Here is a 25764-nt window from a genome sequence, read left to right as displayed (position 1 = left end):
GACGAGCTCAAGTAACCCTCACCCGAGTCCTATGAAATAGGAACTAAAATGACACCCAATTTGTAGGAAATTACCCAGGCTCATGAAAGCTGTTTTTAAAGGTGGTTGTTTCAAATTTTGCACATGTATCAAGAATATATTATTATTTTCATATTACACTTCACAGGATTAAAGTTTTCATACACTATGTTTTTTTACAAAAAGCATATCTGTTCACATTTCTGCCAAAACTGCACTTTTTACTTAGAAAAGCACTACAGTCTTTAATGCAGATGTCCATGCAACATAACCAACATGAACCTTGCAATGACGGGTGCATGTGATCGCGTGGACCCCTTTTGCAAAAATTCCTTATAAACAGATCTCCTACCGACCTGTTTGGAGCGGTTCCTCACCACTCTCTGAGAGGCTGTCAACTGGGCTATAAATCCCCCAGATAAAATGGGAACTCACAACGCACATGTTGTGCGTTTTCACCTCAGTGAACACCTTCTATGGATTTTGTGGTGGTGGTTGTTAACTGGCACTATTGTGGCTACACATACGTGCTACACACAATATTCCAAGTATTTCTGCAGCATCTGAAGAGGTAAATGAAGGGAGTGTTGGAAGGTCTAGGTGTCGAAAGAGGCTTTTTGACTCACAATTGTGTGACCGTCTGGGAATCTCCCCCCATGCACCTCTGTGAGGTGGATACCAGGAAGGTTAAGGGCATAGACTCTGGAGGCAGCCTGCTCCAGAGGGTTTGAAAGTTGGCTTGACTCCTTCAGATCTGTGTGACCTGAAGCAAGTGACGTGGACTCTCTGTTCTCTTATCTCAGAAAGAGGGAGAATAATAGAATGCAACTAAGGGAATCAAAATGTGTAAAGACATCAGCTCAGTGCCTGCCACATGGACGGTGCTCTAAATATTCTAAATATCTGTGTAAAACGGGAGGAGATCCTAGTCAGTGGGAGAGAGATACAGAACTAAAGAATAACTTTATTCACTCCTGGATTCAGCACAGCCTGGTGGCTGGGGATAAATCATAACAGATCAACATAAACATGAAACATAACAGATCTCGTCAGTGGTGGAAACCGTAGCCATTCTCCTTTGCTATAAAAGGGCTTCCCTGATGGCTCAGTGGGTAAAGAATCTGCCTGCAATGCAGGAGACACAAGAGATGCACGTCCAATCCCTGGGTCGGGAAGATCCCCTGGAGAAGGGGATGGCAGCCCACTCTACTATTGTTGCCTGGAAAAACCCATGGACAGAGGAGCCTGGTGGGCTACAGTCCACGGGGTCGCGGAGTTGCACTAAGTACAGACACAACTTTCCTCTAGTGATGGCAGCTATTAGGTGACACAGGATTGCCGAGCTAGGGACTACACTTCCCAGCATCCGTTACAACTGCATGTCGCCATGTGACCCGCTCTGGCCAACGAGAGGTGAGGAACAGTGATCTGGGCTTCTTGTAGGAGTCGCCCTTTGAAGGACTGAAGCATGTCTTCCCCTCTTCTCATCCCCCTACTTTCCCTGGAACCAGAAGCTGGACTGAGTGTAGGGGGTGAGCCCCCTCCAGACACGTGGCACAGAGCACCAAGGTCAAAGGACCCTGGCTGCCCAACTCCACAGAGCTGCACCGCCCCAGCCCTGGGAGTTTCACACACAGACCACAGCGTTGGGAGAGACAGCAAGTTGGGTTCATTGAAGCCGCCATATTGGGGGTTTCACATGACAGTAGCCCAGCATGCATGATACGGGGGCATGCGGGTGGCCTGGAGCGGGAGGCCGGGGGGACCTCAGGTTTCAGGAGATGTAGAGGACGTTGAGACCGCACAGGGGACACTCCCAGGCCTGGATCTCCTGATACTTTGCACGAGGCTTCGAAGGGGAGGTGTACTTCGAGCCAGCTCTCGAACTTCCAGGAGAAGGTTGCGAGTCAAACCCGGAGTCGCTCGAATCCATGTAGAAGGTGAAGCAAAAACCCAGCTGGAAGGAAAGAAAGACCACAGAGAGGAGAGAGAAGAACTTTAGTGCCCAGGGGGAGAGGGCTCCCCCCCTTAGTTTGAGGAGCTGAGCATAGACTTCAGGGGCGACCCACCTGGGGTTGAATTCCTTCTTCGCCCAGTACAGCTGGGGATCCTGAGGCAGATAACCTGACCCTCCCTGGCCTCAGTTTGCATTTCTGTATAATGGACTATAAGTAACCGATCCCTCACAGAGGTGCATAAGGACTGAACAAAGTAATCCAAAAATGGATCATTAAATGTAACAAAGTTTGCCGCTTTGTGAGAGCTGGAAAGCCGTCAGCTGTGACAATGTTTGCTTTGCTGATTTTCTTAAAACCACCTGCTTTCCTAAGAAATTAAACACTTCTTCCCAACAGAAAGCTTCACCCACAGTGCTGGCAGTATTGAAGCTGTAGTAATTTCTGGGAGGACTACTATTTCCATCCCGCGGTTTTTGAGCATTTAGGACGCTTCAGCCTGAATGACATGTCAGGTCCCATTTAATCCTCACGAGGTGGCCTCTGATCTTATTTCTCCATCCTGCAGATGAGGAAATAGGGCTAGGGAGGCCCTGGTAAGCGTTCCCACTCTGACATTTGATCAGACGTATAGGTTGGGAGCATGCGGCACTCAGGATTAGAAGTGAGTACATAACCTTCTTGATTCTCCAGACAAGGATACGGGAGCGGGTTGCCATGCCCTCCTCCAGGGGATCCTCCCAACCCAGGGATCAAACCTGTGTCTCCTGTACTGGCAGATGGGTTCTTTACCACTGGCACCACCTGGGAAGCCCATTTTTCCAGGTAAGCGTGGCACAGATGTGAACTCATTTCATTGTCCTAGTAATCCCATGTGGGGTTCCTACTGCCCTGTTTCACAAATGAGGAAACTGAGCCACAGAGGAGTTCAGGAACTGGTCCCAGGTCCCACAGCTGGTAGTGGCTGAAGCTGGGTTTGAACCCAGCGCTGAGACCCTGGAGTTGGGGCCCTTAGCCTCAGAGGGCTGGGATGCCAGCTGGGAGGCTTGGGGTGGGCAGGACAGCGTTCCCTCCACACGGTGCCCTCACCTCTGCAGAACCGTCCTTCTCCTGTTCCCAGGTTATCAGCCCTTCCCACTTGGGACATTTGGGGTCCAGATCCTTCTTGCGATGGGTAGGGCAGGGGTGTCCTGAGCATTGCAGAAATGCTAAGCAGCATTCCTGGCCACTGGATGCCATTAGCACGACCCCTTCAATTGTCACAAACAAAAATGTTTCCAGACATTGAAGGCGTCCCCTGAGGGGCAAACCGCCTCTGGAGGAGAATCACCACCTCATCCCTTCCTTGTGTTCTCCAGGTTTGGGGAAAGGGAGGGATCGCCTTCCCATTGCATTCCCATGGTCAGCTGACTTGGCCTGTGGCCATTAGTGTCCTGCATCACCTCAGTTCATGACTGGTTCTGTGGAGGACACAGGTGAGCAAGGGCCTGGAAGGCACAGTCAGAATTCTCTCTGCTTCTAGGTTATTTAGTGCATCTACAAGTGTCTCTCCAATGAGTCCCTATTAGAAAGGAGAAAGTCAGATATTATTCAGCAAAGAACGGGGACAAGCATCTTGGCCCAATGGCTCAAAATTCACATCACCAGTGATGGCGCACAGACCTCATGTGCATCAAAATGTGATGTTCTGAGAAGGACACGGCATCACTTAGGTGGTGCTCCAGAGATCAGAGCTTATCCGGAATCTCATTCATAGGGAGATCGCCAAAAATACAACCAATAATCCACAATATGAGATGGGGGTGACTTTGGACTTCAAAATGCCTTCATAAAAGGCAAACAAGGCTTAGGAGACTGTCTAGCGTAAACAAAACTACAGATACGTTACTAAGTACAACCCCCGCATACACAACTAGACCTAGTGTTGGAGGGAAAAGAATGCCAAAGGGACAGTATGGAGCATACTATTAATATCAAAACCGATACAGGGATAAGGTGAAGTGTGTGTCAGGGCTGAATGCAGGAAGGTGACCACAGCCCCACCCTGAAATAACAGAATATTGCATTTCTCAGGCGATACACACTTAGGTATATTATGTGTAGATATACTGCAATAAATATACATATATATTACATTTTGTTAAAGAAAATACACAAACAGAGAAAATGTTAGCAATTGGCGAATTTGGGTGATCTTTAACCGTCTGTGACTCTCACGTTCTTTTCCAATGTGATTTCTAAGGAGTCCTTCCCAGGAGTGCTACAGGCACTAATAGGAAAGACATTCTCGCAGGCATGTGACACAGGGCCTCCCCTCACCCCTCCTCACGGCTGCCCCTGGTTCTCACCAGGGTCCCTCCAGGCTCCCTTCTGGCCTGTTAAGAAGCCCAGAGACAGAGCAGATGCCTCGTTGGCCAAGGGTGAGTCACGTGCCCAGCCCAGGTACAATCACAGGGAACCTTGGCACCGCCGGCTCTGATTGGTCGGGGCGGACCTGGAGCTGGTCTGAGGATGGGATCAGATCCATCCAAAGAGCATGGAGACACGTGGTCTCCCCGGAAAAGTCAAAGTGGTTAGTAGGAAAAAGAAGAATGGTACCCAGGTAGACAAGGCCATACTTGCCTCCACAGGAGGGACCGTTCCCTAATTCATTCCTTCATTTAATCAGCCCGTGTGTATACAGAGCCTGACACCGGTTACACCTGATCTAGACAGGGGATGTGTCACTGAACAACACGGGGGTTCCTGCTGGCATCCTCCCCCTGAACTACTCTCCTAAGGGAGACAGATTAGGAGCAAATAGATACACAGTGTAATCTCAAGTAGCAGTAATAGTGCTGAAGAAACTCAGCAAGGCAAGGCATCGGGGAGGCAGTGTCAAGGGCGGCTTCATGAAGGAGGTGACACAGGAGCAGAGGTTGGAATCAGCAAAGAGAAGGAGGCAGGAAAGAGGGCAGCACCCTCAAGGAAAACCATCCCCTCCACAGGAAGGGGTCCCATCTGGGACGGCGGAGGGGCACAGGGCACCCAGGCACCCAAGGGTCTCTGCTGGGCGGAGAGGCTGGCCGATAAGCCTGACCTCTCAGGCCCAGGGTTCTCTGGGCAAAGGAGAAAACAACTAGACCCACCATGCCACACGTCGGCGCCCGTTTGGCTGACACTCTTGCGTTCTTTCCGGTGGGCCCCCTTTGCCGACCGGTAGTGCTCTCAAAAGGCAGGGCTGAGCGAGGAAGAAAGAGGCATGAGGCTATCTCGCCCACTGAGGCTTGAGAAACTCGATAATAATAAGATGCTCATCAGGAAACCAGTGAAGACGGCTAATACCTGTGGAGTACCTGTTATGTGTCAGGTGTGCTTTTAAGTGTTTTGCAGGCATTAGCTTGTTTGGCTGTTCATAATAACTCTCTGAGATGGGCACTATATTCCTCCAACTTAGCAATAAGGAAACAGAGAGCTTAGGACCCTTGTGGGAGTTTGCACAGTAGTGCCTGCAGAGATGCATGAAGTTGCATCCTGAAGGTCCCCAGGGAACAGACAGGGCTTGTCAGTGAGTGGAGAGGCTAGAGTTAGACAACAGGAGCTCTGGAGATAGTGACGCCCTGGGGCGCCCGTGCCCAGGAGGAAGGCACAGCTGATACACAGGTGCCAGTGGGGCACGTCTCTCCAGAAAACACTAGAGTTTCCTCGAAGAAGACAGACATGTCAATTTGGAGTCAGAGTTCCTGCTATTTCAAAGCTGCGCACAAATCCGTCTATTTCCTTACACACGCCTCCACTCCTGGCCTCTCTCTGGAGGAGCATCCAGGCCACCTGTGCAAACGTCCCCTCGGACACTGCCATCTCCCTTTCTAAACATATTGTCCTGGATCCACTCCCCTGTGTAATGTGACCCAAGTAGAGTCCTGTTTCTACTTGCATATACTGTCATCATCAAACACTGGGAATAACCCAAATGGCCACCTGCACGAACCTGGTTAAGCTTCCCTGATGGCTCAGTGGTAAAGAATCTGCCTGCCAGTGCAGGAGACACAGGAGTCCTGGGTTCAATCCCTGGATCCAGGAAGATCCCTGGGAGAAGGAAATGGGAACCCACCCCAGTATTCTTGCCTGGAGGATTCCATGGACAGAGGACCTTGGCAGGGTTACAGTCTGAAGGGTAGCAAAGAGTCAGACATGACCGAAGCAACTGAGCACACACACATAGCACAGAGAGACTATGGAATCCCAGGCAGCTGGAACACAAACCAGGCATCCTGAGGGGGAGAGTCCTCGAGATGGACAGGGGACACAGTGCTTAAGGTCAAAGACCCCCAGGCCAGATGGCCAGGGTTCCGATCCCACTGTGAGCTGATGATTCACACTTGTCACCCTTCAGATTTCCCATCTGAAAAGGCGGTAATTCCTGTCCCTCCCTCACTGTGAAGCATGTGTGACTGGATGTGTGGAAAGACTTGGGACTGTGACTGGAAGATTCTCAGTGTCAGATCAGAACTAAATGAAACAAGACCCAGTATGAATGAAAGTGGCATGTGTAGTATGCACCCGTATATCAGATATAAATACACAGTAACAGATACATACACATCCTTGTCTCCATGAGTGAGCATAGAACATTCTAGAAAGCTGGACAAGGAGCTAGAAAGTAGCTATGTCTGGGGAAGGAACTACAAAGCTGAGCGACGGAGAGGCATGCCTGTTGTTTTGTGTGATGGTTATAGGCTCTGAGAGATTTGATAAAATACGTGGGGAAAGACATGGTGGATTGCGGCAATATCTGGCGTACCATCATCACGTCAGCTACAATGACTGGGTGTCCCCAGCGCCCCCCCTCCTTAAGAGGAGCCAGTGGGAGATACTTGGGGTTGGGGCCAGTCTTCAGGGTCATCCCTTCCCCATCAGCCTTTCCCTGAGGCCCTCCCCACTCCTGCCTGCCCACAGTTTCCGCCCCACGTGTGTCTCACCTCGTCTCTGTGGAGGCCTGGTCTGCACCTCCTCCCTTTCCTGGCCCCTGCTGGTGTTCAGAGGCAGCATGGTGACTCCACTGCTGCTCCCTGTGAACAGGAGAGACAGCAGTCAGTGCCTGGGTGGCAGAGCCAGGGGGCCCGGGTGTGAACCCAGAGGTCGGGTGCACTCAGACAGCTCCATCCCCTCCGCATGTCTCCAGGTCCCCAACATCCAAGGAACCAAGGGGACGTGTTGACAATGCCTCCCTCCTGGTTCCGTCCAAAGCCCAGCATGTGATCTGGGGAGACCGGTTGTCATGGAGCCTGGCAAGGACAGGGGCAGGGCTCGTGGTACCTGGGACTTACCCCCTCTAAAACTAGAAAACCTGTGACATAAAGTGCTGGGGACAGGAAGCTGCAGCTTGGCTAAGTGGGAATCAAAAGGGCCTCAGGAGTCTGGCATACAGCAGGCACTCAGTAATTGCACTCCTGGGGCATTCCCAGGGCTGTCTTTCAGCTCCTTCCCAGGGCTACCAGGCAGTCTGACCGAGGGGTTCAGACAGGCCCTCCCCTCCCTGTCCTCGGGGCCATCCAGGTCCACATCAGGACTGTGGTCAATGGGAGGGGCTGAGCCCCAGACCCCTCAGCACAGCCCGGGGGAGGGGCCGGCCCTGCAGGGAGGCTTCTCTGCACAGGCTCAGTGTGGGGTCATCACCTCCGGCCAGCATTGCCCTGGGCAGGACTTGGGCCAGCGTGTCTGGGGGTGAGAACTGGGGGGATTCCAGCCTGCCAGTCACTAGCTGAGAGAGCTCAAGGTTTACCAACAGCACAAGAAAGCACAGCACACTGAGATTTGAGTTTCAGACACACAGATCGTTTTTTAGAATAACTATCTCCAAACACTGCATGGGTCGTGTCCTACATGACATAAAAATTCATTTTGTGTTTATTCTGCTAAACTGTGTTTCAGTATTGGCATGTCCCATGGACTACTTTCCATGTACTTGTACTAAAAGGTAATTCATTCTTCAACTGAAATTTCAATTTAAGTATTTACCATGTGTTTTACCTGGGATGCCCCAGTTTGGGGGTATTTAACCTCTTGTGCTGTCAGCTTTCCCATCCACAAAATGAGCAGAATGATGAAACGTGAGGATTACATAGAATTAAATGCATGTCAAGTGTTGAGAACACAGTCTGACCCAGACTCAGGCAGTCCCGTGTCGGATCCAACTCTATCGCTGTTGGTGGCGGGGGTGGGTCAGGAGGCCTCCCCCCCACCGTCTCCTACGCACCTTCCCTGGATCACTGTCTCTAACCCTGGGACCCTCCAGCCTGACCTCTGACCTCTGATCTCTCCCTCATCAGTCCAGGGCCTCGTTCTGGGCCAGGTTGTCTGGGGGAGAGAAACCCTGCGGGAGGGAAAAGGCCCCTGGGTCACCAAGCAGCTGAGGCACAGGGACAAGGTGCTGGTCAGTAGGGCATGTGGGCTTCAGAACTGGGGCAGCCCTCCAGGACCCTCAGAGCTGGGACAACCCCCCAGGAACGGGGAGACCCCCTCGGGTCCTCTCACGCACTCTGGCTCTCCATGACGTGCTCCAAGCATCTGGGGCACCAGGTGCACCGAGAAGTTTATTGGAAAGAACCGAGAGCCGCAGGCAGACACACTGCCCTGCAGCCCCAGAGGGGAAGACATAAGAGCTGTGTGCCCACCGTCCCCTCCGGCTGAGCCTGGCCCCCCAGCCCCGGCGCCTCCCCCGGAGGCCGCCCCTCTGACACAAGCTGCCCTGTGCCCACCGTCCCCGCCCACTGACCCCGGCCCACCCGGGCCTGGCCCCTCCCCCAGAGGCTGCCCCTCAGAGAAGCACCCTGACCCCCAAAACCAGACACGACCCCCCAAAGTCCCTGGAGGTCGCCAAGCCCATTTCCGACGGCTGTAGTTAGCAGCACATCATCACAGCCATCCTCCGAGGACCTCCATATGCCTCCAGAAGTTTCTCTGTCCCTATTTGTCCCAACAGGCTCCCCCCAGAGACAATTTCTCAGTCTTCTCTTTGGTCAGGGCTGTGCCTGGACCCGTGATTCCCACCTGACCTCTCCTGTGTCCTGCACAAAGTCCCGCCTCCTCCCCCAAACTAACATGTCCACAGGTCTGTCCCTTGCGCTCCCTAAAACCTGGGGACCAGGACCCAGCTCCCCCTCCGCTGTCCTGCGGGTGGTCACCGCCATCCCCTCTTGCAGATACCCCAGCCTCCTCTGACCACTGCAGTCGTGGCTCCTCCTGGTGACCCCAGAAACACTCAGACTTGGGAGGGGCCGGGAGGCTCAGAAGGTGAGATGGCCCTCAGGGAGGCCTGGTTCCTCAAGGGGTGCCACCGCCCTCCCCATTGGGTCTCAGTGGCCCCCAGGTCGCGCCCCTGCACCCCACTCCCCAGGAGGCCCCCGCACATCCTCCCCGGGTGCCCCTACCCCATGCTCCCCGCGGAGACCCCGCAGCACCATCCTGCCTGAACATGAAAGTTGGAGACCCTTCAGGACCGTGGCCAAGGAACTGATCTCGAGACTATCATTGCGACCTGGGTCTTCCACCCTGGGCGTAGGCGGGATGGGGCCCCAGTGCCTTTGCTTGACGCCCGGACAGGGCTGGCTCTGGGGATGCCCGCGGAGCCTGTGGACAAACGCGAGAGAATGAATGCGGCTGGGTTGCCCAGTCACACAAGGCCCCCGTCCCCGCCCCAACCCCCAGATATTAAGTCAAGAGGTTAACAGGGTCTCTGACAACCGCACGGGCGTCAGAATGTTCACCGCAATTCCGTTATTCGTGGGGAGGGTCCCGGGCCTCTTCCTCCAGGAAGACCCCCAGCCTGCCAGCATCACTGTCCCTCCTATGAGCTGTCCCTACTGGACCTCAGCGCCTGGCCCCTCGCCCAGCGCCCCTCCCCCACTGTGGGGCCAGGCCTTCCTGGGAAAGGCACAGAGGCTCAAGCTTCAGAGACCCAGGGGTGGGGGTCCTGAAGGATTACACACACACAGTGACTCCCTCCCGCGAGCTGACCCCCTGCTCTGGACTCACAGGGGGACACTCTCAACAACTCCCAGCCACACCCCTGGCCCCAGAGTCCCACGTGTGCAAATAAAGACACACTTTGCACTTGTAGATCCTGAAACACACGCAAATGGGCAGTAACACATCGTGAGGTTGAGGAACGCTCAGGCACGCATGCGTGCATACACACACACACACACAGACGTGCAGATACACAAAGCTTCAAATACTGGGTACTTCCAGGCACACACACTCAGGACACACATATTTGCACAATTCAATCTGAAAGGACACTCTATGGGACACCCAGACCACCTCTGTCTGACACCCCAGGCTCAACCCCCAGTCTCACCTGGGGAGCCATCCCACAGAGGCTTCCCCTCTCAGACCACCCCCACCCCTACCCGCAGGTTCACTCGCCTTTACACTCTATCCAGATGGTGTTTTTAAACATCAGAATCACTGCTTTGGACTTACAGGCTTGGTAAACAGTGAAACCTACTAGGAAATCAAATCACACAGATAAGCAGAGAGAAACCCTGGCGTGTCTCTCTCAGACACCCTCGGAGACACCCAGCCGTGCACACGGACACACACATACCCACACCCACACCGCAGTCACAGACATTCCTGGAAAATCAGAGTCACCCCTTCAGCTCGCGGGCCTTTTGGAAACGCTAAGACCCGCTCACAGATCCACACACACAAACGTTCAGGTTTAGGTTCCTGGAGCTTGAAAGAGCAGACAATCCGGGCAGATACACACACAGACACACGCATGTACGGACTTGCAGAAACACCTATTTTCAAACAGACACTTTGGACACGGGGACATAAAGACACAGACGCCTTGGCAGACACGTTTGCAAAGCCGGAATCGGCCTCCAGACACAGGATCGCCTAGGGCTGGACTCGGGGGCCGACGCCCAGTCTCCCCCAGAGGTCGCCCCCCTCAGATGCGCGTCCCCGGCGCGCTCCAGGCACCCGCCGGCCGCAGGCGCGGGCGCGGAGACACACGAGGCTCCATAACGCTCCGGCAAGCACGCTTCTCGCCAGCTTGCTCTGGTGCCCCCGAAAGGCTCCGGAGGGGTTGCACGCCCCGCCCCACTCCCCCAGACCCCCGTCTAGGCTCCCCCGAGTCAGCCTCCTGAGCTGCCTCCGGCCGTTCCGGAAGGAGGCCCCGGCCCTGCCGCCTCCCCAGAGCGCCTCGTCCCCCAAGGGAGCCGCGCGGCCCACAGACCCGCGCTCCTACCTCCTGGCGTCTTCGGGCCGGGCGCCTGCTCCTCCTGCACCTGCCCAGGGAGGAGGCCCAGCCAGGCCTTCACCCACAAGGCCCAGTCCTCCTCGCTGCCCTCCAGCCTGCTCTCTTCCCGGCGGCCCGAGGAGCCCTCGGACCACGAATCGCCCGCCTCGCGCCTCAGAAGGGTCTGAGGACTGCGGCCGCCCTCGGGGAGCCGCGGGCTCCTCGGGGGCCTCCTCGGCGCGCGCGCCCGCGCCCCGCCGCCGGAACGCACCCGCACCTCCTGGCGGGCCGCCTCCGCCCTCCCCGCGGCGACCCCGCAGCGCCAGCCCGCGGCCCGCCGCCCGCCGCCCTTCGCCCGCCGCCCCGCACTGCACACTCGCCCGGACGGCGCAGACCCTTCGGAGCCCCGGCAGCGACTCGGCTCTGGGCTGCCCAGAGGCACAGAGTCGGGGCGGGCCGGCCCCGGGCCGCTTCCTGGCGTCCCGCGGGGGCGGTGAGGGCGGTGGGTTCCCGGAAAACCCTCCTGGGGACACCCTGGACAAAAGCACGGAAGGAGCGGCTCCAGACCAACGACCCCGCCCGGGCCCACAGGGACTCAGATCAGGTGGGTATAACAGTGCCCAAAACAGACAGCAAGTGCTAGTGCTGGCTGTGGTTTTATTACCAGGGTTGGAGGGTTGGAAATGTTGCTTTCATACCTGCTCTGTGAGCCCAGCGTCCCTGGAATATTGTCTCCCTGGCGTGGGGTCCACCTGGGCCCCCCGCCCCCAGCGCCCCTTCCCCTCCCCGACCTCGACCCAGCCTGGGCCCAGGTCTTCCAGTAGGCAGGTGGGGTTGACAGGGAAGAACCAAGAACCCTGTTATACTGCCGGGCCCAGGTCTTCCAGGAGGCAGGTGGGGTTGACAGGGAAGAACCAAGAACCGTGTTATACTGCCGAGCCGCGGAGACCCAAGGGTCTGGATGCCTGGGGGTCGGGGGGGTGGCACTGATGTCTGGGACCTGGGGGCCTGCCCTGTGCCTACTTCAGATACACAGTGACCCCCAAGGCACACCCACACACTCACTGCTGCTCACAGTGGCCTACTCTCAAACCCCCAAGATGTATTTCTCCTCCATGGACCAGAATCTCCTCCCCTCTTTTTTGATATGCAGATAATTAGAATGAGGAAGTTATCTTGGGTATTGACCATGCAGTAGGCACCAACCCAGTGTCTTTACACATGTCGATCCCCTTAATGCTCACGACCACGTGGCCAATTCTGTTATTCTGTCTCTTTCTGAGATAAGAGAACAGAGGCACAGAGTTCCTGTCGCTTGCTTCAGGTCACACAGATCATAAGGAGCCAAGCCAGGATTCAAATCCAAGGAGGCTGACTCTAGAGACTGTGCCAACAGGACTTAGCAGTTAAACAACAACAACAAGCCTCTGTATCACACTCCTTTGGTGGCAAGCAACAGAAACCCTGATTCAGGGCCTTTGCACTGGCTGTTTCCTCCCCCTGCAGCGCCCTTCCCCCAGGGTTTTTCTGTTGTTGATTCAATCAGCATCTTTTCCAGTTCTTCCTTGCATGCAGGTATTGTTGACTTCACCGCTTATGAGATATTTATGACAGTTCTTTGGTGCTGGCTGACTTTAAGATTATCACCAGTTTCCAGCCCTCTGTTACTTAGGAAAGCACCCACTCATTTCTGAGAAGTCAAATGATCACCCATGAGCTTCAGCACTTCAGCAATTTAGAAGACTATAGAGCGAGTTTTCTCTTTAAGATAATACATGCATTTCACAAGAATCCCAAGTGGTAACAAGGTGTATTCATTAAAACAAACAAACAAAAAGCCTCTCTCTCTCTACCTTCTACTTTTGAAGTTTTAATTTTGTGGATATTTATAATCTATTCATCTTGAGAAATTTCTTTCAAAAGTTTTGCCTTCAAAAACCAGATTCCAGGGGTACAAGCACATATCCTTCCGACTGATTAAAGGAAAAGCAGGAGAGTCGGTGAGGTGGTGAAACCCCTGGAACTCTTGTGCATTGTTATGGAAGTGTGAATTGGTGCTGCTCTTTAGAAGAGAAAACTGGTGGTTGGCATAACTGCACATATGCACGTCCAACCCCAACAACCCCATTCTTGGGTATATTCCCAGTAGAAATGCGTATTAAGCTAACAGAGGGTGTGTACGAAGATGTTTCACGACACCTCTCACACTGTTGGTGGGAATATAAACTGCTGCCGTCACTCTAGAGAACAGTGTGGAGGTTCCTTACAAACTAAAAATAAAGCTATCGTATGAGCCAGCAATCCCACTCCCAGGCATGTACCTGAAGAAAACTCTACTAGGAAAAGACCCATGCATCCCTATGTTCAGAGCAGCACTGTTTACAACAGCCAAGACATGGAAGAAACCTCAGGGTCCATCAGCAGACGAACGGATGAAGAAGATGTGGTACATATACACAACGGAGTATCACTAAGCCATCAAAAAGAATGAAATTATGCCATTTGCAGCAACATGGATAGACCTCGAGATTATCATACCGAGAGAAGTCAGGCAGAGAAAGACAAATACCTTATAATATAACATATAGATGGAATCTCATAAAAATGAACTTAGAAAAAACAGAAACAGACTTGCAGACATAGAAAACACATACTTACTGAAAGGGAAAGGGGTTGGGGAAGGGATAAATTAGGCCTTTGGGATTAGCAGATACAAACTGCTATATACAAAAATACATAAGGTCCTGCTGCATAGTCCAGGGAGCTCTATCTGATATCCTGTAATGAAAACCAATCTGAACATTCATATTTCTATCCGAATCACTTTGCTGTGCACCAGAAACTAATACAACATTGTCGTAAATCCACTATACTTCTATAAAACAAAACCAAAAATTAACTCATATATATACACGTGCTGTCGCTTCGGTATCACTAAGCCATCAAAAAGAATGAAATTATGCCATTTGCAGCAACATGGATAGACCTAGAGATTATCATACCGAGTGAAGACAGGCAGAGAAAGACAAATATCTTATGAGATAACTTATAGATGGAAATTCATACAAATGGATTTAGGAAACAGAAACAGACTCGCAGACATAGGAAACACACTTATACTTACTGAAAGGGAAAGGGATTGGGGAAGGGATAAATTAGGCCTTTGGGATTAACAGATACAAACTGCTATATACAAAAATACATAAGGTCCTGCTGCATAGCCCAGGGAGCTCTATCTAGTATCCTGTAATGAAAACCAATCTGAAAAATCCTACATACTTCTATCTGAATCACTTTGCTCTGCCCCAAAAACTAATACAACACCGTAAATCCACTATACTTCTATAAAACAAAAACAGAAATGAACTCATTATATATATATATATATGTGCTGTTGCTTCGGCAGTGTCTGCTCTTTGTGACCCTATGGACTGCAGCTTGCCAGTATATATAGGCTTCCCTCATGTCTCAGACAACAAAGAATCTGCCTGCAAATCTATAGGTTAACTCATGTATATATCCGTTCAGTTGAGTCTAGTCACTCAGGCATGTCCAGCTCTTCGCAACCCCACAGACTGTAGCATGCCAGGCCTCCCAGTCCACCACCAACTCCCAGGGTTGACTCAAAGTCACGTCCATCCAGTTGATGATGCCATCCAACCATCTCATCCTCTGTCATCCCATTCTCCTCACACTTTCAATCTTTCCCAGCATCAGGGTCTTTTCAAATGAGTCAGTTATTCACATCATGTGGCCAAAGTATTGGAGTTTCAGCTTCAGCATCAGTGTTTCCAATGAATCATACACACACACACACACATATATATATATATGTAAACCTTACATATATACCTGCACATGTATAAAGAATGTTCCTAACAGGTCCATTCGTAATAGTCCCAAAGTGCCAGCTACCCAAATGCCCACAGAATTTCTCAGCTTTTGTGCTGGGAATCCATTTGTTTAAGGTCTGATGAGAGTCCATCCTTAAGGGTAAGGACCAGCCTCCACACACAGGCCAGGCGGGGTGTGTTTCGGCAAGTGTGTGCCCAATCCAAAAGAGTGTCATTTGCCACCATCTTGGGGGTTTTGTGAGTAGGCCATTGTGAGCAGCAGTGTGTGGGTGTTTGGGAGAGGGGTGACCGCGTGCCTGGGGGTCACTGTGCATTTGGTGATTCTGCAGTGTGGGACCCCAGCCCCCGGCCCTTCCTATCCCCACCCCCAGGCATCCAGGCCCTTGTGTCTCCGAAGCTTGGCAGTATAACATGGTTTTCCCCTGTCAACCCCACTTCTGGCCTCCTGGAAGACCTGGGCCCGGGCAGGGACAAGGTAGGGGAGGGGAGGGATGAGGGTGGGGGCCCAGGGGGAACCCCCCGCCAGGGAGACAGTGATGCCAGGACGTTAGGCTCACAGAGTGGGTGTGAGGCCAGAATTTCCAGTCCTCCAACCCTGATAACAACAAACTTGTTTCAGGCAGTTTTAACCGCTCGATCTGAGAAACCGTGTGGAGTGGGGGTGTTCGGGGGTTGTGAGCCGCTCCTTCCCCGCTTTTGTCCTTGTGGTCCCCAGGCACCTTTTAGGAAAAAGGTCCCTTTTCCTAAAAGGTGCCCTTTTCCTAAATAATTGAAGCAGATGTACAATGCGTATCAGTTCAGTTCAGTTCAGTCGCTCAGTCGTGTCCGACTCTTTGCGACCCCATGAATTGCAGCACGCCAGGCCTCCCTGTCCATCACCAACTCCCAGAGTCCACCCAAACCCATGTCCATCGAGTCGGTGCAATGCATGTAAGGGAGGCCAAAAAGATGCTATTTTAGTGAGTTCGAGTTTGCTCAAACTTATGTCCACTGAGTCGGTGATGCCATCCAACCATCTCATCCTCTGCTGTCCCCTTCTCCTCCCGCCCTCAATCTTTCCCAGCATCAGGGTCTTTTCCAGTGAGTCAGTTCTTCCCATCAGGTGTCCAAAGTATTGGAGCATCAGCTTCAGCATCAGTCCTTCCCATGAATATTCAGGGTTGATTTCCTTTAGCATAGACTGGTTTTGTCTCCTTGTGTTCAGGGGACTCTCAGGAGTCGTCTTCAGCACCATGTATGAGACCTCGGCAAACTGTTTAACCTCTGTGCCTCAGTTTTTCTATCTGTGAAAGGGGGAATGATAAAATGGGTCCTGCCTCCTGGGGTGGTTCGGAGAATTAAGTGTGTCATGTGCAAAGAACTCACTCGGGTTGGTATCTGGCTTTCAAGAACCAATATTTATCTTTTAAACATTTTTTAAAATGTGGACCATTTTTTAAATTTTTTATTGAATTTGTTTTACAATATAAGTTCTCTTTTATTGGTTTTTTTTTTTTTTTTTGGAACAACGCATGTGGGATTTTATCTCCCCGAACAGTGATTGAACCTGCACCCCTGCATTGGAAGGGGCAGTCTTAAGAAACGATATTTAAATCCTCGTTATCATTCTGCTGATGTAGTATCAGGTTAACCCATGCATGAGCCGGAATGGCTTCCCTAGATCTCAATATGTGAAAACTTCTTTATTTCCAAAAGCCACAAGGAAAATGTCAGGCCTGTGACGCTGAGTTTCTGGATCCCTCCCCTGTCCTGGGGCTACCCATGTGGCCCAGTGGTAAAGCATCTGCCTGCCAGTGCAGGAGATATAAGTTTGATCGCTGGGTCAGGAAGAATCCTGGAGGAGGAAATGGCAACCCACTCCAGTATTCTCGCCTGGAGAATCCCCTGGACAGGGGAGCCTGGTGGCTACAGCCCTCGAGGTCTCAAAAAGTCAGAGGCCTCTCAGCATGCCCACACACACACACAAAAAGGAAACCGAAATCAGCCATCCTCTGTAACATAGGCAGGACTGAATTAAAGATTAGTATGGCTAGGCTCCTAAAAAACAAACAAAAAGAAACAGACAGACAAAACCACACATGCGTGATTTGTCGTCCCTGGAAGTCTGAAAATCTAATATCTGCAGAGTCTGGGCAAAGACATCCAGCGAATTATTAGTGAATTAGTGAATCCAGCCAACTGATAGAACAGGGAGTGATGGGGGCCCTGGAGAAACGGAATCTGTTGCAATGAGGCGGCCTCTCCAAGCTCCTGCCAACTGGTGTTGGTGGACCAAGCACTGCCAGATTCTCTGATACTTTTCAAGAGAACCCAAATTCCAGGTTGTTATTTAAACTTCTTGACTTGGCAGTTAACTCAACTATCAAGGGCTTCTCAGGTGGTGGTAAAGAACCTGCCAAGGGCTTCTCAGGTGGTGGTAAAGAACCTGCCCGCCAATGCGGGAAGACAAAAGAGACTCGGGTCCATTCCCTGGGTTGGGAAGATCCTAACCAACCAGAGGGAAGAAGAAAAGGAAATGGCACTGTGCATGTCAAATACCCACCTCCAAGGCTCAATCCTAGCCCAGCCACGTACCAGCTGTGTGATGTTAGGCAAGTTGCTTAACCTCTCTGTGCTTTGGTTTCTTTATCTGCAACATGTAGGAATAACAATGTCCCCTCACCCACCATAGAATTGTCATCCTGCTGCTGCTGCTAAGGCGCTCAGTCGTGTCCAACTCATGGACCTCAGCTTACCAGGATCCCCCGTCCCTGGGATTCTCCATGCAAGAACACTGGAGTGGGTTGCCGTTCCCTTCTCCAATGCATGAAATTGAAAAGTGAAAGTGAAGTCGCTCAGTCCTGCCCGACTCTTAGAGAGCCTGTGGACTGCAGCCCGCCAGGCTCCTCCGTCCATGAGATTTTCCAGGCAAGAGTACTGGAGTGGGGTGCCATCGCCTTCTCTGAGAATCATGAGGATTAAGTAAAGTTAGTACAGGTGTAACTGTGAGAATTGTGCCTGGTATGTAAAACCCTGTGTCTCTACTGCTTTCTCCAAATGGGTGAGTCTGTGTTTCTCAGAACTGTGTGGGACGGGCTCTTCATGGATATAAATAACAATGCTGCAAACATCATGATTGGGGACTTCCCTGGGGGTCCAGTTGTGAAGAATCCGCCTGCCAATGCCGGGGGCCCAGGTTCAATCCCTGGTCTGGGAAGATTCCACAAGCTGCAGGGCAGCTGAGCCCGTGCGCCAGCCGCGACTGCTGAGCCCGTGTGCTCTAACTACTGAAGCCTGTGGACTCTGGAGCCTGTGCTATGCAACAGAGAAGCCGCCGCCATGAGAATGCCACACATCGCAACCCCAGGATAGCCCCCGTTCGCTGCAGCTCGAGAAGGCCCTTGTGCAGTAACGAAGACCCCGTGCAGCCAAAAGCAAACACATAACTTAAAAAGCATCACAATCTGAAGCAGTGGAGAGGAGCAGACACCCTGGGTTTGAGCCATCGGCCAACGCGACACGTCAGCTCAGCTGCTGAGTGGCATGGAAGCATCGCTTCGGGGGTAGGATGAGATTTTAGCAACTGCCTCTCCATGAGCACTGCCCGCAGTATTTCCATCCTGCCGTCTCACAGCTCTGGCTGACATGACTCCACTCACGGGGATCTCACGTAGAACAGTGCTTATTCAGGCAAGGATGGCCATGCTCCCCTAAAAGGTATCTATGGCACCATCTGGGGACACTTTTGGGTAGAGACAGGGGATATTGGTCAACCTCCTGCAGTGCACAGGACCACCCCCCAGCAAAGACGGATCCAGCTCCCATGCAACAGAAGCACCAAGCTGGCCGCTTTGACCCCTCAGTCTGGAATCCCTGATGCTGCATCAGCAGAGTGACAACGAGGATTTAAATATCCTTTCCTAAGAATTCCCCTTCCCATGTGGGGGGTGCAGGTTCAAGGCCTGGTCAGGGAGATAAAATCCCACATGCCTTGTGACCAAAAAAACCCATAAAACAGAACCAATATTGTAAAAAAAAAAAAAAAAAAAAAAAAAACCTCAATAAAAATGGTCCACATTTAGAAAATCTTTAAAAAAATAAATAAACATTGCTTCCTGAGAGCCAGATACCAGCCTGAGTGAGTGCTTTTCCATATGAGACACTTAATTCTCCCAACCACCCCAGGAGGCAGGACCCATTTTTTCATTCCCCCTTTCACAGATAGAGAAATGAGGCACAGAGGTTAAACAATTTGCCGAGGTCTCATACACGGTGCTGAAGACGACTCCTGAGAGTCCCCTGAACAGCAAGGAGACCAAACCAGTCCCTCCTAAAGGAAATCAATCCTGAATAGTCATTGGAAGGACTGACGCTGAAGCTGACGCTCCAATACTTTGGTCACGTGATGCGAAGTACTGACTCACTGGAAAAAGACCCTGATGCTGGGGAAGATTGAGGGCAGGAGGAGAAGCGGAAAACAGAGGATGAGATGGTTGCATGGCATCACTGACTCAATGGACATGAGTCTGAGCAAACTCGAACTAACTAAAATAGCATCTTTTTGGTCTCCCTTATATGCATTGTACATCTACTTCAATTATTCAGGAAAAGGGCACCTTGACCAGAAATAATGTCCATGTTAAAAATAAAGATTAAGGACCCTCCTTCTGGGTCACCATGTTTGTTCTTCTTTGATAGGAAGACTCCCTTCCCAGGTGCCAGGTCCACACTGACTCGATATGTATGTGCTGGTCTCTCTTTTAACACTGAAGAAATATAACCCCCCTGACTGGTTTAATGTTTTTGTTCTGTTGTTTTTCAGTGGCTGAGTTATGTCTGACTCACTGTGACATCATGGACCGCAGCACACTAGGATTCCCTGTCCGCCATCTTCCCGAGTTTGCCCAAACTCACGTCCATCGAGTTGGTGATGCCATCCAACCATCTCTTCCTCTGTCGCCCCCTTCTCCTCCCGCCTTCCATCATTCCCAGCATCAGGGTCTTTTCCAGAGAGTCGGTTGTTCACATCAGGTGGCCAAAGTATTGGAGATTCTGCTTCAGTCCTTCCAATGAATACTGAGGGTTGATTTCCTTTAGGATTGACTAGTTTGATCTTCTTGCGGTCCAAGGGACTCTCACGAGTCTTCTCCAGCAACACAGTTCAAAAGTTATCAATTCCTCAGCACTCAACCTTCTGGCAGCCTTTGTTCTGACAATATATAAAACTGTGCTGAAAACTTGGAGCAGCTTGTCAGAATAATCTGGGAAGATGACTTTCAGGTTGGCCATGTTCGCCTTATAGAAATCAACACTTTTTTCTGTCGTAAGTAAACACAACTCTTCTCTCTTCTTATTATAGGCTCATATTATTTTCATTGGTGCTGCTTGGCATACACAGCAGGATATCCGAAAAGCCCACCTGAGTTCACCTGGAGTCTACTTTGGACCAGTGCTCGGTACCAAGCTCGGGGCCCTTGAGCCCCTTCGGCATCACAGCGCCCTCAGGTGACTCTGTGAGTTTTCCCTTGTATCTGTCGCTCAGTTGTTAAGTCGTGTCCGCCTCTTTGCGACCCCATGGACTGCAGCACGCCAGGCTTCCCTGTCCTTCACTATCTCCCAGAGTTTGCTCAATCTCATGTCTGTTCAGTCGATGATGACATTCAACCCCCTCCTGTGCAGTCACCTCCTTCTCCTCCTGCAACATCTGGATCTCCTTATATTAAGTGATGGTCCACTGAAGAGAGAGATGGTCCTTTTTTCTAGGCAAAGGACCTAGGCGGAAGTTCCAGGTAGGAAGGCCTGGAATTTTGGTGTGAACCGGGTTGGCGTTTTTTTTTTTTTTTTTTAATGTGGCTTAAAACAGGAAATCTAATTTTTGATTTGCATTCTGTAATAGAATGAAACTAAAAGAAAGCAGGAGACAGTGCTACCCAGTGAGGCGCCACCCTCTGGAGCACCAGCTGGCTTCTACAATTGGTAGGGAGAACTAAGATCCCGTAGGTCATGTGGTATGGCCAATCCTGCCCCACCCCACAAGAAAAACCAAAGCCCAAGTAAACAAACGACGAAGCCTATGGTCAACTGATCCAAACCAGTCTTCTGTCTGAAAGGCTGAAGTGGGCCAGGTATCATGCCAGTGGGTCCTGTACTTCTTCCCTCTTTCAGGGTCCCCCCTGGAGGAGACCTGAGAATCAGATGGCCTGGTCCCAGCACTGGAACCAGAGTGAGAGGAGATTCAAAACTGAGGCTGGGGGCGGGGTATCGGGGTGGTATTTATAAGTTGTGTCTATACCTGTGCTCACATACTTAATGCTATGCTTTTCCTGCATTTTCCTTCGGAGAATCTGTGGCCCCCACCTGCCTCTGGAAGCACAGGGTTTGGCTAGCTTGAGTGCATGCCGCGGGGCAACACTAGGAATAGTAACCCCATCCCTAGGATGCTGGCGTTTGGGGGAATTATAACCAACGAGAAAAAGCCTACACAACGAAGCCTACAACTGCAACAGTATGTGGGAATAACTAAGGAAAACTGATGAGAAAAACAAAAGCTTTGTTGAGAACACAAAGCTTTACCAGTTGATAAGAATGCTTGAATATATAAAAGAACATCATATTCCTGGATGCTAATAAATGTAACAATGTCAATTCTTCCTGATTTGTGAAGGTCACTTCAATAATCATCAAAAAGCTGTTTTTAGTTGGTAAACAAACTTTTTATCCAGAAGAGTAACCATCATATCTTTCTCATATAAGTACACATACATATAAATACACTTTTTAAAGGTACAATGACAGAAAGCTCATCTAAGTCTATACACAAGTTAAAAACATAGATCTAGGATGCGTAAAGGGTGACAAAACAATTTGGATGATACAGATATACAACTGTATTATAAAATAACATATTATGACTTGATGTGTCATTTATTAAAATTGATGTTGGGGCAGTTAATGGGAGACCATTTTTATTTTCACATAATACATTCAAAGTAAATTCAGTAACAGTTAAAGTATATTTTATAAATAATAAAAACTGCAGAATAAAACATTAATGTTTAGAGGTGGTTAGATTTTGTAGGTTTAGAAAAGATAGCAGAAGAATTGAGCTATATAAAAATTGAAACCTTCTGAAAAAAATTATCGAAACAAACTGGGGGAAAATGTTTATGGCCAAAATGAAGACAGATAATATCCTTATTATATAAAGACACTGCTCAAATAGATTGGAAGATATTAAAGCCACACAGACAATGAATGCAAAGAGGAGAAATACAATTGCTTAAGAAGCTCAGAGGAAACTATTCAGTGTCCTTAAAAACGAAATAAATAAAATTAAAATTAGATGTCCCTTCTCTTGTTAAACTAGCAAAGGTGAAAAGCACCATCATGAGTTAATAGCGGCAGTGCAAATCGATATGTTTTCGAATGAAAACTTAGATGTGTATCAGGAACCTTAGACAAGTATACCCCTTCTAATACAATGAATCCCCTTCTGATACAGGAACTACCTTTTGGCAAAATCTTAAAAGACTCCTAAGTTTAGAAAAATATTTTAAGGACCAAAATGTTCATCACAGTATCCTTTACAATTGTGAAAAACCAGAACTAAATGAAACATTCAAACAGAGGGGAGGGCCACACAGATAAATCTCTGGGCATACTCTGCAGCTATCAGCAAGGTGAAAACGACTTCCCGGGGACAGAGCAGTGTGTGAGGTGTACGGTTACATGGAAAAAAACATGCCATGCACACATGGGATGATCACAGCTAAATGAAAACTATAACCATCTTAAAATAGGTAACACGCCCACATGTGTCAGTAGGTGAGACCGAACAGAGGTACCACAGAAGCCAGACTTCCTCCCCACTACTCCCTACAGGCAAGCACCTCCTTAGTCTGGTGATTAGTTTTAAATTATAAGAAAACAAGAGGACTTCCGTGGCGGTACAGTGGTTAAGACCCTGTGCTTCCCAACACAGGGGACTCAGGTTCAATCCCTGTTTGGGAAACTAAGATCCTGCATGCAGTATGTGCAGCCAAAAAAAAAGAAAACAAACCAAAATGACCAAAATGTTAACGCTGTTTATGGTGTATTGGAGTTGGGGGCAGGGGACAGCAAGGCAGAGAGAGAGAGAGATCTCAGTTCAGTTCAGTCGCTCAGTCGTGTCCGAGTCTTTGCGACCCCATGAACTGCAGCACGCCAGGCCTCTCTGACCATCACCAACTCCCAGAGTCTACCCAAACCCATGTCCATCGAGTCGGTGATGCCATCCAACTATCTCATCCTCTGTCATCCCCTTCTCCTCCCGCCCTCAATCCTACCCAGCATTAGGGTCTTTTCCAATGAGGTAGAGAGATCTACCTTTTCATAAAACTGAAATTGTTTTTAATGAGTCAAGTTAGTGCTCTCAAATGAACAATAGGAATCCTTTTAAAAATCCTTTAAAAAAAAGGAAAACCAGTTTGTGCAAATCAGTAAAAAAGAAAAAAAGCACAGACACAATAGTAAAATGGGCAAAAGGCCTAGATTATACACAGAGAAGTTTAAAAGCATACACGGGCAGGAGGGAATTCATGAGGTAGCAAGAATCACTTTTTTGGCTTATCAAACAGGCAAACGTTTTCTTGGTTTAAGTAATAAATGTCCAATGCTGGTAATGTTGTTCAAAGGCTTCTTTATACCAGGCATGGGAAAGCCATTTCTTTGCAAATATGAACTGCTCAGTCTGTCTTATAAGGAGTGCTATGCTGAGAAAGGTTGTGGGCCATTCTTCAGGTTCAGGGCCAGTGTGACTGATTAGCTATACACATCCCTGCCCACCCGCCTCCTGCCCTGCCTGTAGCTGGTGGCTGTGAGTGCTTGCTGCCCCTCAGGAAACAAATTCTGCACCATCTTTTGAGAACCACAGAAATGCTTTTCCTGTCTCATCTGGTAATACCACTTTTTGGAAATCTATCTTCAGAAAACAACTACAAATACAATGCTTTATGATCTGTTCATCCAACCTTTATATCACTGCCATTTTTAAATTGGCATTACAAATTAGTGAGAAAAAGAGAACTCCAAATCTGTAATTATACGAAAAATGTTTACTCAGAAAAATTATTTAAAGTACAGTGAATACTCCAATGTGCTAAGGTGTGGTTGTATCTGACATATGGCTGTGGTCTGTAATTCTGCGGTTTAGCAACTGTCACTAAGAGAACTTTAAAAACACCCCGAGTGCCTACTATGTACCAGGCACTGTTAGGCTCTGTTGTACGGATGAGCTCCAGGCCTTTCAAGAGTTCCAAGGGGAGGCACTGTTACCGCATTTCCTGAGAAAGTGAGGTTAAGCGGCTTCTGAGGAGGGAGCCGGCTCTGGCTTCAGGTCAGCCCGGCTCCAAATCCCACACTCTCCCTGCCCTACCAAGGGGCTCCTCAGCCAGTGAACACAAGCATGGTCCTGGGTGTGTGCTCTGATGAGAGCACCCTGGGGCGGGGGAGTTTATTAGCCTGCTGTGTTTCTGAAATTTTTTTTTTTTAATATGCTTACTACTGTTTAATGAGGAAAGTAAACCTAACAACTGGTAAAATGAGGGTGTGGACAAACTACTTCATCTGTGGATCTTTCCAGGCCTGACATTAGGCCTCTTAATTCCTTAAGCGGGGTTAAGAGTGCAAATTCTTCACAGAGCAACTGTAGTAGTTCTTCACAGAGAGTTGAGTAGTTCAGTTGCTCCCAAGAGAAAAAAAAACAAGTGTACACATCTTTTTGACCTTGAGGAGAGAAGTCCAGGGGTGCTTCCAAAGCCTTCAAGATGCATATACCTTTTGGCCCAGAAGGTCTATTGCTGGGAACTTCTCCTTGGGGAACACAACCACATGCAAAGACATCAGAGCAAGTTGCTGATGGAAATTCCAAGACTCAGGAGGTAATGGGGAAGCAGCGCACATGTACCAGATAAGTTTCAGGTGTACAACACAGGGAGTGAGCATTCTTACACATTCAGCAACAATCACCACAATCAGCACAGTTACCATCCGCCACCACAAAGCTGTCACAACAGTACTGACTATATTCCCTACTTGTACATTACATTCCTGTGACTTATTTTATAGCTAGAAATTTGTACTTCTTAATCCCCTCACTTTTCCGGTCTATCCCCCCATCCTCATATAATACAGTATGTTAATTATAACTAAATAAAAAAAAAAATAAAAGGTTCGCAATGGAATAAAAAAAAAGATATAAAGAACAATAACCCCATTTTCCAAACCTAGAAGTCTAGTGAAATAAACTAGGCCACATCTATGCAACCAAGTATCAGGCAGTCCTGAAAGATGACACTGGGGGATACATTTAGGAATGTGGGAAGATGTTTATGACACATTAGAAGAAAAACCGCCACCTTTAAAATAGTATGTATTTTATTTAAAAATCGAAATAAACCTATACACAGGAAAAAATGTCTGAAAAGTGTATACCTCTTTTAGCAGCAAGTATATCTAAGACAGGGAAATACAAATATTAAAAAAGCAAAACAAAACAAAACCCCAAAACCTCAAAGATGATAGTATTTTCTAATCATCTTCAACGGATAGGTATTACTTGCATAATCAAAGAAAGCTTACAACATGAGTGATTCTACATTAAAAAAATAGCCTGAGTGTAACAGCAGTGCTCAAACTGTCTGATGTATCAGGAATTGGTTGGGAAAAGCCACGAAGAATAGCATTATCC

At 49.5% G+C, this 25764-nt stretch overlaps 1 protein-coding gene across 1 annotated transcript; it reads right to left on the bottom strand.

Annotated features, from left to right (window-relative positions):
* Positions 1–962: 962 nt before the first annotated feature.
* LOC145537686 (uncharacterized) lies at positions 963–20529 on the bottom strand. The gene is made up of 5 exons (XM_081568536.1): positions 20468–20529; positions 11215–11739; positions 9424–9584; positions 6935–7024; positions 963–1975 (listed from the first exon to the last, which is right to left on the bottom strand). The coding sequence occupies exons 1-5, from the start codon at positions 20527–20529 to the stop codon at positions 1926–1928; spliced, it is 888 nt and encodes a 295-aa protein (XP_081424662.1). The 3' UTR covers positions 963–1925.
* Positions 20530–25764: the final 5235 nt, after the last annotated feature.

The sequence above is a fragment of the Giraffa tippelskirchi genome, chromosome Y (assembly GCF_054371585.1).
Source record: "Giraffa tippelskirchi isolate mGirTip1 chromosome Y, T2T-mGirTip1v1.2.pri, whole genome shotgun sequence".
In the NCBI taxonomy this organism is placed as follows: domain Eukaryota; kingdom Metazoa; phylum Chordata; class Mammalia; order Artiodactyla; family Giraffidae; genus Giraffa; species Giraffa tippelskirchi.
Note: the sequence above shows the minus strand (reverse complement) of the source record. Positions and strands in the feature narration are given on the sequence as shown.

Excerpts from the sequence above, each read along its gene's own strand:
- LOC145537686 (XM_081568536.1), bottom strand. The coding sequence starts at position 20,529 with ATGCCGAAGGGGCTCAAGGGCCCCGAGCTTGGTACCGAGCACTGGTCC. Across the intron at positions 9,585-11,214 it reads CGGCCCGAAGACGCCAGGAG|GCTCCGCGGGCATCCCCAGA; the intron begins GTAGGAGCGCGG and ends GTTTGTCCACAG. Across the intron at positions 1,976-6,934 it reads CAGGCCTCCACAGAGACGAG|CTGGGTTTTTGCTTCACCTT; the intron begins GTGAGACACACG and ends CTTTCCTTCCAG.